General features: G+C 42.0%; 2 protein-coding genes across 2 annotated transcripts; both read left to right on the top strand.

Moving 5' to 3' along the window:
• The first annotated feature begins 1,544 nt into the window (after nt 1–1,544).
• LOC113704947 (uncharacterized) lies at nt 1,545–4,228 on the top strand. Its single transcript, XM_027226813.1, has 6 exons — nt 1,545–2,228; nt 2,397–2,567; nt 2,687–3,013; nt 3,138–3,336; nt 3,621–3,975; nt 4,069–4,228. Exons 1-6 carry the CDS (start codon nt 1,545–1,547, stop codon nt 4,226–4,228), a joined length of 1,896 nt encoding a protein of 631 aa, XP_027082614.1.
• A 16-nt stretch (nt 4,229–4,244) lies between these two features.
• Nucleotides 4,245–5,201, top strand: LOC140012823 (uncharacterized). Its single transcript, XM_072061144.1, has one exon. The coding sequence runs from the start codon at nt 4,245–4,247 to the stop codon at nt 5,199–5,201; it is 957 nt and encodes a 318-aa protein (XP_071917245.1).
• Nucleotides 5,202–11,342: the final 6,141 nt, after the last annotated feature.

Here is an 11,342-nt window from a genome sequence, read left to right on the forward strand (position 1 = left end):
GACCATGCTGTTGCTACTTAAACAGCAGCAATTTAGCGAAAATGGAAAGTGGAAACGATGTGTGTGAAATCAAATGCTTAGTATTTGTAAGTATTTCATTTTAACAACATTCACATTCATTTGAAGAAATATATCATTCCCTTTTTTAATATAAATTTTTATTTTTTTTTTCAGGATCCATTTTCCAAAAAAAGACAATTCTTGAATGATATACACATTCTATTATATTTCAAACTATTGTTAAACATATATTACATTTTAATTTTGTTGGTACAATTTTTTCACCTTTATTTGTTCACCATTTTATTTTTATTTTTTTCAATAATGTCGGCACCGTGCGTAGCACGGGTATTCACACTAGTCTATATGTATTGCAGAGAGGGTTTTTAGCAGAGACTCTCTCAATGACTTCCAAACTTCCCATTCTTTTTTCTAGATTTTTGTATTTATTTTAATACATAAAATCTAATTAAAAACTCTAAAATAGTGGGTTATAACTAATCCTATCACTAGTCAAATTTAAAATTTAAAACTTTTCCACTATCTCCTTCATAAACCGTTTATAGTTTGTTATTTATACTTTAAGTCCTTTTGATTCCTTAATTAAATAAAATACATTTGTCAAGCCAAAATTCTCAGGGATAATTGGTTAGTCTCATTTTAAAATTATTCACCCTATTATATCTTTATCACTTTAGCCCCTTTTATTCCTTCATTAAAGAGGATAAATTTATCTAGCCAAATCCTCGAGATAATGTGATTAGTCCTATTTTTCAGTTATTGCTTTCCTTCTGAGTACAATAATCATTTGTCAACATTTTCTAATGATATACTTGATTACTCTTATGTTTTATTAATTTATGTTACAATTTTATTGCAGTCTTAAACTTATCATTTTTCTTTTATATTCAACAAGTTTAGGGAACTCTAATAGGTTTACTTTTTATAATTTTTATGTTGGATTTTATTCAGTAGGTTTGTTTTTTAAAGTTTTAAAATTTGAGTGTTGAAATTATACTCTAACATTAAATTGGAGTATGTAAATAACAATTATGATATTTTATTTGCACTTAGAATAAACTCAATATTAATATCGTGCAAGCATCTAGATGACTTTTCATTTAGCACATGTACACCAAAAAGTGCATGTAAAGAAAAATTTATTTATGAATTTTAAATTAATAAAGGTGTATCTAGAAGGTTACTTTTGGTGGTATTTTAGCAGAATTTTGATGATAAAAAGGTTGTATTTCACCAAATTTACATCCGAAAGTTTACTTTTTCTCGATGATTGCAATTCTAGCTTTTTAGATTAAAAACACTTAAAAATGAGGCAGCAACTTGGAAAAATAATTCTAACTTTTTATATGTCCAAAAACACTTAAAAAGTGAGATGATGAATCCTAAGTAGTGAAAGGATTAGAAAGATAGGACTGTAGGGTTAAAGAAGGTAAAGATTAAGGAAGAGTTATCAAATTAGATGATTTATGTGAGTTTGAGCAAGTTATAATTAGGCTCACGAGTTGGGGGACCAGTTGGTACATATGGAGATTTCTTGGGTAGGTTACTCTCTCCAGGTGTCGGCGGTGTATGCCAAATGTACAAGAGTGGGTCGGCGGAGCTTATGGCAAGCAATGGAGGATGTCCGTGAGAGGTTTCCAGGTCCATGGCTAATGGCGGGAGACTTTACTGTGGTTTCTAATGCCAGCGAACGGTTTGGCGGGGCCCCACCAAACAGGCGCAATATGGATGATTTTAACGAGGCCATTTTCTCTTGTGGGCTTGTTGATGGCCCCCTGTTCTCCTGGACCAACGGTAGGCAGTGTTTGGATCGGGCTATTGCGAACACAGCCTGGATGGACACTTTTGATGTGACGAAAGTGTCCCACCTAGTGCGAGGTAGATCTGACCATGCTCCTCTCTTTGTCAAATGTGGCTTGCACAAGGCACATAGCTCATCTTTCCGTTTCCTTAATGTCTGGACCAAACATTCGAGCTTCATGGGTGTGGTCCGGGACGCTTGGCAAGTTCCTGTTCACGCTGGGGGTATGCTCGGTTTCTACCAACGGCTGTCGAATGTTAAAAGTAAACTCCGCGGCTGGAGCAGGCAGTCGTTTGGAGATATCTTTCAGGCAGTACATGTGGCTGAGGAAAACTTGTTGTATCATCAGGAGATGTTTGACGCGACTCGCGATGACATCTCTCGGATGCAGTTGGGGGAGGCTCAGGCACAATACGCCCGAGCGTTAGGCGTAGAATGTGAGTACTGGAGGTAGAAATCGGCAATTAAGTGGATTCAGCAGGGCGATGCCAATACCAAGTTCTTTCACTCGATCTTGAAGCAGCGACGGAGTGTCAATTTTGTCTCAATGGTGAGGGACGATGCGGGTCACTAGCTAGAAGATGAGGAGGAGATCAGAGTTTCGACAGTGCAATACTTTGAGAAGCTGCTCACGTCGGACCGGGAGGACCGGACTACCCCAAGCTTGGACTTCCCGCTCCCCTCACTGACAGATGAGGACAATTTGATGTTTCAGCAGTTGCCGTTCCTGCAGGATGTAAAAGAGGTAGTTTTCTCGATGTCAAAAGATAGTGCGTCGGGGCCAGACGGATTCGGGGCAGGTTTCTACCAAGAGTATTGGCCAATAATCCAGCGTGACAGCGTGAGCTTCTCGAAGCGGTTCAGGAGTTCTTCAAGGGGGCCCCTCAACCCAGAGGCTTCTCTAGTGCATTGATTGTGTTAATCCCAAAGGTACCGGGGGTGACTAAATGGCAGGAGTTCAGACCGATCAGCTTGTGTAATCAAAGCTCCAAGATTATCTCCAAAGTGCTGACAAACCGCCTCAACCTTCTGCTCCCTAAACTTATCTCACCATGGCAATCAGGTTTTGTCCCAGGCAGGAGTATTGCTGATAATATCCTTGTGGCACAGAAACTGGCACTGGATATTGATAGGAAGCTGCGATGCCCAAACCTGATGCTGAAACTAGATATGGAGAAGGCGTATGACAGGGTAGAATGGAGTTTTCTTATATTTATGCTCCGACAGTTTGGGTTTCAGGAGTGGGGGGTAGATCTCCTCTTTCGGACGCTATCAAACAATTGGTTCTCGATGCTAATCAATGGATCCTCGGCAGGATTCTTCAAATCCTCTAGGGGGGTTCGACAAGGCGACCCGCTCTCTCCACTGTCAAGATGAGAGTCATTTCTTCATCTCCCCTGGGTTGCGGGTCCCTTACTTGGCGTTTGCGGATGATACCCTGGTCTTCACCCGGTGCTCTGAGGAGGGGTTGGCTTCTCTCAAGACGTTCTTTGACTCTTACCAGGCTTTCTCGGGTCAGAAGACTTCATTTTGTCTACCCGGGCATCCCCTACACATAGGACAGTCGTGGCCTCAACGTTGCACTTCCAGCAACAGTTCCTGCCGTTCACGTATCTGGGGGCCCCAGTCTTCAAGGGAAGAATGACGTGCGTTTGACTCCCTTGTGGCTAAGGTGCAGGCCCGTCTAACCTATTGGAGCTCGCGGTTACTCTCGTCAGGAGGTAAATTGGTGCTACTGCGGCATGTTCTTACCTCGATGCCTATGTACCTGCTGCAAGTGTTGGACCCCCCCGGGCAGTTTTGCTCAAGCTGGGAAAGTTGTGTAATGCTTTTCTCTGGGATAAGCCCACTGGAGTGAGGGGCATCCATTGGACTTCTTGGGGAAAGATCTGCTACCCGGTTTCTGAGGGTGGCTTGGGTTTTCGCTCCTTTGAAGACATGAGCTCTGCCTTCGCCGGTAAGCTATGGTGGCGGTTGAGGAAAAACGAATCGTTATGGGCGCACTTCATGCAGGCCAAATATGTTAGAGGCAAGCACCCGCTCCAAGTGCAGGTGGTCAGGCCTTCGGCTGCATGGAGGCGGTTGGAGGGAATTAGACGGGTAGCAGAGAGTCACATCAGGTGGTGCGTGGGTAAAGGATTTGTAGATCTGTGGTATGATCGTTGACTATTTGATGTCCCTCTGGTCGACCTCCTTTCCATTAATGACCCGCCACACATGCTGCTCGCAGAGTTCTTTGATGACAGGGGTTGTAATGTAGCGAGACTAGAGCAATGGGTGCCTGCTCAGCTGGTTAATCAGATCCAGAATTCGGCACAAACGCAACACCTCGCTACTAGACGGGCTCCTTTGGACAAGCATAGTGCCACTGAAGTTATCATTCTTCGCATGGAAGGTTTTACGTAGCCTGGTCCCCGTGGAGATGGTTCTGAAACGACGTGGAGTTCCCCTGGCATCACGCTGCCCATGTTGCCTGTTGGAAGAAGAGTCACTAGTTCATCTCTTCGTAACTGGCCCTGTAGCAAGGGAGGTTTGGAGCTCATTTTGTCAGAGGTTTGGGATTATTGATCCTCGCTCCTCATCGGTATCTGTGATGGTCTTGACATGGCTCAGCTCGACTTCGCTGGTATCTCGTGATCATATCAGGACCGTCGTTCCTTTAGTAATACTATGGTTCCTATGGAAGGCTAGGAACAGGGCGCTCTTCAAGGGTGAGATATTTGAGGCTCGTAGGGTGGTGTCTTCGGTCGACGGATTTGTGAAGCAGTTGGAAGCGGCAACAAAACTTTTGGCATGTCATTTTCGGGGAGACATGAGAGACCCATGGGTCGGACTGTGCACCCGACCAATGAAACGGAAAACTGCACAGGCGGTGTCTTGGAAACGCCCTCCGTTGCACCATGTCAAATTGAATACGGATGCTAGTGTCTCTCACAAGCGTGCGTATGGGGGTGGGTTGCTTCGCGACTCGGACGGCCGCTTAATTTTTGCCTTTTACAAGGAGTTCGGGGAATTGGACGTCCTGATGGCAGAAAGTTCATTGTTGCTGCATGGCCTTCAGCATTGTAGGGACCTAGTCAGGGGGCCCCTGCTGGTGGAGGTGGACTCTAAGAGCCTGGTTGATCTACTCAATGCGGGAGCAATGTCTCGTTGGCCTCTGTGTAACACATTGCGTCGCATCCAAGCGCTGCTTTCCTCACTTTCGGCAACGGTATCCCACGTCTTTAGAGAGGCAAACGCTTCGGCGGACGCGCTCACCGGGTTGCGGTTGCCGTCAAAATTATTTTGCACTTCACTCCCTCAGCTTCCGCATTTAGTACGGGCTACGGTATACTTAGACAGCCGCGAGTTCCCCTCCTTGCGATGGCAACCCGGATAGGTGTCTTGAATTTGCGGGTGGCTGAAATTATGTATTTCATCGTTTTATCATAGCATGTACTTCTCCGGTTCCAATCAATAAAATAAGGTATTTTTTTAAAATAAAAATAAAAAAAAAGTTATAATTAGGCTAACCTATATATTCCTATTTAGTGAATGGTTCAAAATAGACGAGTCGTCAATGAATATAGTTTTATATGGGTTTGGATTATCCAATCACCCATTCTCGGCCCACTACTAAATTTTATTTACTTTTTCATCCACATTTTGTTTAACAACAAAATAGTAAATCATATCAATATATCAAGTTAATAAATCAATTTTTACCTAAAGAAAGAGAAAAAAACAAAAAAAATTACTTAGAGGAGCCTAAAATGGTCATCATAGTGAGTTTTAAATTTTGTCACTTTACGACAATCTAAAAATAATTTAGGTATTAATGCAAACAATCAATTAACAGTCACAAAATTTATTAAACTTTTATGAAAGAAATGGAGGAAGTAGGATAAATTTTAAAAAATAAAATAATAGAAATTAAAGACGAGAAAAAATGATGAATACATCTTTGCAAAATTTAGAATATAATTATTAGAGTAATTTAGATTTACCCAGAAATGATTGAGTTTGAATCTACGTCTAGTTTAATTAAGTCAAAATAAGTGATCCAAATTTGTCCATTTCATACCCACTAATTAATGGGTTAATTTGATCACCCATTTGAATCCAATTAAATTACATATGCAAACTCATTTGTTAATAGGTGAGCCAAGTAAATAGGTTACCATTTACACTTAAAAATGGATGAAAATAGTAGTAGAATAGGAGACAAGTGGCTGTAAAATTGGGTAAGAGATAGGGTAATTGGGTGGGAGCGAGATAGAGCAAAGAGAAAATAGGATTTGGTGGAACAAGAAAGGGTTGTAGGGATACAAGAAAATTGGATAGGAAATGAAGGAACGAAAGAAGGTTGTAGGGATACGAAAAAATTGGATTCAGAAAGTGAAAATAATAGTAGTGGAAAGTAGGAGGAACATCGAAAAGAGAGGAGGAGAGAGGAGAGAATGTTGTGTTTGGCCATATTTTTTCCTCCGTCCTATATAAAGCTGTGCAACGCACAGGTCAAAATACTAGTTTTTATGCAAAGTAGTACACAAAATTTTGGAGGCATATGGCCAATCGTGGAGTTGGAAAACCAAAAAAAAAGAAAAAAACACTTAATAGTGTTATAATATAAATCAATCTCTCAATTTCATTCTGACTTTATTTCTAAATTTTAGACATACCCACCCCTAAAAAGAGAAGACTGTTGCAAAACTTAAAATTTCAAGCGTTCACACTTGTGTGAGTGTGAATATATGAATAGGATATGATAGGGTGTTAATTGTTGGTTATTTTATTATTAATTTCCCCTTTGTCCTTGCCAAATATTGTTTTAATTATTAATATTTACTTATATTTTGTATTTGGATTTAATTTCAGGGAATGGAACAGAAACTACAAAAAAGGAAGGGCTTTCTGAGCAATTTACTGCACACATGGGAGTCTTCTGCAAGGCTCACTCAACGTGGCCCACAAGAGAGGAAACAATTGGATTTCCCTTTGGCCCTTATTGAGCTGATGAAGAAAGGGCTATGAGAGCCCTAGGAACCAAGGAAACAAAAAGAAAATTGAGCCGCAGCTTTTGTATTCTTTCCTTGGCTTTCAATTTCGGTGGGGACCACGAGAGGAGAAAAGGCTTTTTCTTCATTTGGCCTTTAAGAGAAGTAACGTACAGAGATGGGAAACAAGAAGCAATTTGGCAGGACCCACCTTGTGGATTTGGTTTTCTCTCAATTCGGCAGAGTTTCCTTCTTGGACTTTGACTCTCAATTCGGCGGGATCCACGCACTAGGAGAGGCATTAGTCCTCTTTGGCTTTAAAAACAAGTACACGGATGGAGATGAGGGGATGAATACTTTTTATCTTTAGTTCTTATCGAAGCTTTAGGATAGTTTTAGTTTTTTCGTTTCTTTCTTGGCTCTTTTGATGGCCTGGATCTCAATGGAATTACTTGAAGATTTTCTCATGAGACGTGGCTAAGTTTGTCTAGTCAAGAACAACGGAGGATTTGGTTCTACTAAATTTGTGAGATCGAATTAGTTTTTATTTATTCCCATTATTCACTGGTATTTGTCTATCTTCTGCTTTATGTTCATATGGTTGTTTATTATTCGATTATCCAGGGCCCGGATTCTAGATTAATTCAATAACCTGAAGCCAATTAGGGTAGTTAAATCCGTAATTGTTTAATTATTCTAAACTGGTGGCAACTGGCATGATTGGGTTTGTGTCAGGGAGATAGGCAGGCTAACTTAAAGAGACCCTCGTAGCGTGTTGATTGGTTAGAATTAGCCTCTTCTAATTATTCATGCAATTAGGGAATTGAACTTCTATGGTCGTACCTAGGATTATTTCCTGATTAGAGAAATAGTCAACGGTCGTACCTTGGCTATCGACAAATTGAGGAAGAGTTGGTTGTTTATCGCGTGTATGACAACTATAACTAATTTATCAGATAGTAACTGGAATAATCCTTGCATCTGTGATCGAATTAAGTGAACCATTTCCGAAGTTGTCTCTTGGCTAGAGTTCGTCCATTATTATTTTTATTGTGATAATTAGTTATTTGAGTTGTAGTTATTTTATTTTAATTAATTTATTCCAAGTAATTTAGTTACTATCATTTTCAAAACCCCCCATATCTGGAACTTGAGAAGAAATTAAATTATCTCCAGTCCCTGTGGATTCGACCCTGCTTACCGCTATATACAGAATTTGTATTTTATTTAAGCAGGTATTTATTATTGCACAGGTTCGGCACCTGTCAATTTTTGGCGCTGTTGCCGGGGACTGGTGCCAGATTAATTTGTTTCTTTTTGAGTTCATCTTGTTTTTATTTTTTATTTTTTATTTATTTTTCTCTTATTTTTTTTATTATAGTTTATGGCTTCTAACACTCCGTATTTTGGTGATAGACTGGATTTTGTTTCCGGGGAAGGCGATGAGACTAGTTTTTTTGCTAAGTTTGCATATTCAGAGGCAGTAAACTCTATTAGAGAAAGAATGGCTGCTGCAACCTGTAAAATTTGTTATGCCAGGGATCATTCGACCGGTATGTGCCCCGAATATCAAGATAATCTGAGTGTCCCACTCAATAATTATGGAGATTTTTCACCATGGTCTCAAACGTGGTATAACCCTAATCCAAACGGGTATGATCAAGCATGGTGGGATAACTCCAGTTATAATTATACAACAGGGCCACTAGATTTTCAACAGCTAGAGTCTCAAGAACCGTCATCCATGTCAGGTATGTCTCTTGAAGAAATGGTTGAATTAATAGCCACTAACACATATCAAATTCAACAGGAGGTACATCAACTTCAACAGGAGACACAAAAAATGAGTGAAGAGATGAAAGAAGCAAGGCTTGAATGGGCATTTAAAACGAGCAAATTGATTTCTCCAGTTTATGAAGAATTGTCCTCACCGACTATTATCGACCATGAGGAAGATGAGAGTGCAATTATTCTGACAAATGACATGGTACTGCAAGAGTCTCGAGAAGAAGAATCTAAAGATGTAGTTGAAAAGAAAGTTGAAGAGCAAGAATTGAGACCCCAACATCAAATGGTTCAAGTGAATGAATCCAGTGAACTATCTCCAAATGCGGTGACATCTCCTCCATTCCTTGATCAATATTTTCCTGACTCTTATTCTTTAATTCCTGTTAGTGAGATTGATTTTATTATACCAGACGATTTTGAATTTCATGCCAGGAATAAATTAAGAGTCATGATGGCAAAATATCTCGAACCAATAAGTGCTCTTGATGGAGGAGTGAGTGAAGATTTAAGATCATCACTTGTTTGTTTGGTGCCATTTACTAGTCCATGGAAGCCCGTAGCTCGTGTGCCCAAGAATTACTCTATTTACGAGGGCTATCAGGATTACATAGAAGATGAAGCACTGAAACGAGCCACAAGATTTTATCCTCCATGAATACACATGAAAATGTCTAGCCAAAGACATTAAAGAAAGGCGCTACTTGGGAGACAACCCAAGACTATTTGTTTCAGTTTTCATGCATTTTTGAAGTTTTAGTTAGGTGTTGGTAGCAATTAATAGTTTGATTGGTGACAGGGAATTGGCATTTAGGCGTGCCCACGCCAGGTGGTCACGTCTGGGGAAAAGGGTTGGAAGGCGAGAATCTGTGGACTCTAAGGCAGTTAGACGTGCCCACGCTAGGTGGTCACGCCTGAGAGAAAAAAATTTTCGTTCAGGATCTGCGGACTCTATAGCAGTTAGACGTGCCCACGCCAGGTGGTCATGCCTGAGGGAAAGAAATTTTCGTCCAGGATCTGCGGACTCTATAGCAGTTAGGCGTGCCCACGCCTAAGCCAGAGGTTCCTTGAAAAAAAAAATCAAAAATTCAAAATAAAAACATTTTCCGTTTTACACCTTCAGTGTTGGTTATCACAATTCGAGTTTTGAAATTTGAGTGTGCAATAAAAAAAAAATTTTCTTTTTCTTTCTTTCTTTTCTTCTTTTTTTTTCTTTCTTTCTTTTTTCTTTCTTCCTTCTTCCCCGCTGCCTCTGTTTTCCCCTTTTTCTTCTTGTCCTTCATTCGTCCAGCTCACCTCGCGGCTCCATTGAGCACAGCCCACGCAGCTCGCGGCCAAGCCGCGCCTCTCCTCCACTCTCACCTTCCAGGAGCGCCACCCCCTCAGCTTAGCTCGCCGCTATCCAGACCGCCAACCCAGCTCCCTTTTCTCCTCTGCCTTGCGCGCAGCTCGCGGCCAGCGACCCCAGCGCCCGCCTCACCTCTGCAGTCGCGTGGCCTCAGCCGCGCCTCTCTCCACCTCGCGGCCACCGTCAGCTCTTCCCTCTCTCTCTACCTCACGGTCCACCACCAGCTCGCGCCACTCTACCCTCAACTCAACCCAGCCACTCTTCACACGCCGCCGCCTGCTTCAGTGCGTCCCCAGTCGCGCGCCGCCAACACCCCATCTCTCTCTCTCCTCGCGCGGCTGCCCACCTCTACCAGCCTGCAAGCCACCACTCTGTCCTCCAGCTCAGCTCAACCCCCTCCAGCCCACCGCCAAGCTCCGAGCTCCACCGCCAGTCCACCAGCAGCTTCCTCCGCGCGCGACCAGAACAGCGCCTCCAGCAGCACAGCGCGCGGTCACCAGGGCAGCAGCTCGCACACAGGCGAGCCCAGGCGCGACTTCACAGCCGCGTTTCCTCCTCGCGCGAGTAGACCAGGCGCGCGTGCGACGCCCGCGCGGTGAATTCCTCCACCTCTTTGCTGCCCCTGCTCTCTTCACTAGCACCCACTGCCTACTCCAAACATCTGGTGAATTCTTTTTTTTTTTTTTTTTTTCAGTCGCTAAGTAGCTGAGGCCAGAGTACTAGTTTTTCATTAGCTGATGCCAGATTTTTGATTTGCTAGCTGAGGACAGAAATTTTGTGCTTGTTTGGGTGTTGTGGTATATCTGTGGTTGGTTGTTGATTATTTGGTAAATTTTGTGCTCAACCGGTGGTATTTGGGGAGAATCTTTACTCTAGTTGCCTGTTTATTTAGTTTTTGAGGGGTTTTTGCTCTGTTTATTTGCTTAATTATTTTCTGGGGTTAATTTTGGGTGGAATTCAATTTATTTGCTACCCCATTTGGGGGTGCTCTCTGGCATTGATTATATTGTTGAATATTATTTGGGTTTTGACTACTTGAGATTTCTATTGCATCTGGGGGATAAAATTTGATGACTTTTGTGCCAGTTTATTTGTTTGGAAATTGTTGGGGGTAATTTGGGAGTTACTTGTCAATTGGGTCCCGTGGTACTCTCTGCCATTCAGTGGTACTGATTGGTGTGTTTGGCTTTATCACATGTCTTGGGTTGGCCATTTGATTTCAATTTTCCTTTTGCATGCACCAGTGGTACTGGTGAGGGTAGTACCCAAAAATATTTGTTACTCCTGTGTTATTGGTTGCCTAATCGACTACTGGGCATTTGTGGTTGAGTTGTTTCTGTCCAACTTCTGAACTGTTGTTGCTGGAGTTGCCATTTTCTTGGGTCACTTGCTGATTTTAGCAGGCTGAAGT

Source organism: Coffea arabica, chromosome 8e (assembly GCF_036785885.1).
Source record: "Coffea arabica cultivar ET-39 chromosome 8e, Coffea Arabica ET-39 HiFi, whole genome shotgun sequence".
NCBI classification, from domain to species: domain Eukaryota; kingdom Viridiplantae; phylum Streptophyta; class Magnoliopsida; order Gentianales; family Rubiaceae; genus Coffea; species Coffea arabica.

Bases quoted from the DNA above. Each gene is read 5' to 3' on its own strand.
- LOC140012823 (XM_072061144.1), top strand. From the start codon at position 4,245: ATGGTTCTGAAACGACGTGGAGTTCCCCTGGCATCACGCTGCCCATGT.
- LOC113704947 (XM_027226813.1), top strand. From the start codon at position 1,545: ATGGAGATTTCTTGGGTAGGTTACTCTCTCCAGGTGTCGGCGGTGTAT. The intron at 3,337-3,620 runs GTCAGAAGACTT...CCCCCCGGGCAG, and splicing joins CTCTTACCAGGCTTTCTCGG to TTTTGCTCAAGCTGGGAAAG. The intron at 3,976-4,068 runs GTATGATCGTTG...CTTTGATGACAG, and splicing joins AAAGGATTTGTAGATCTGTG to GGGTTGTAATGTAGCGAGAC.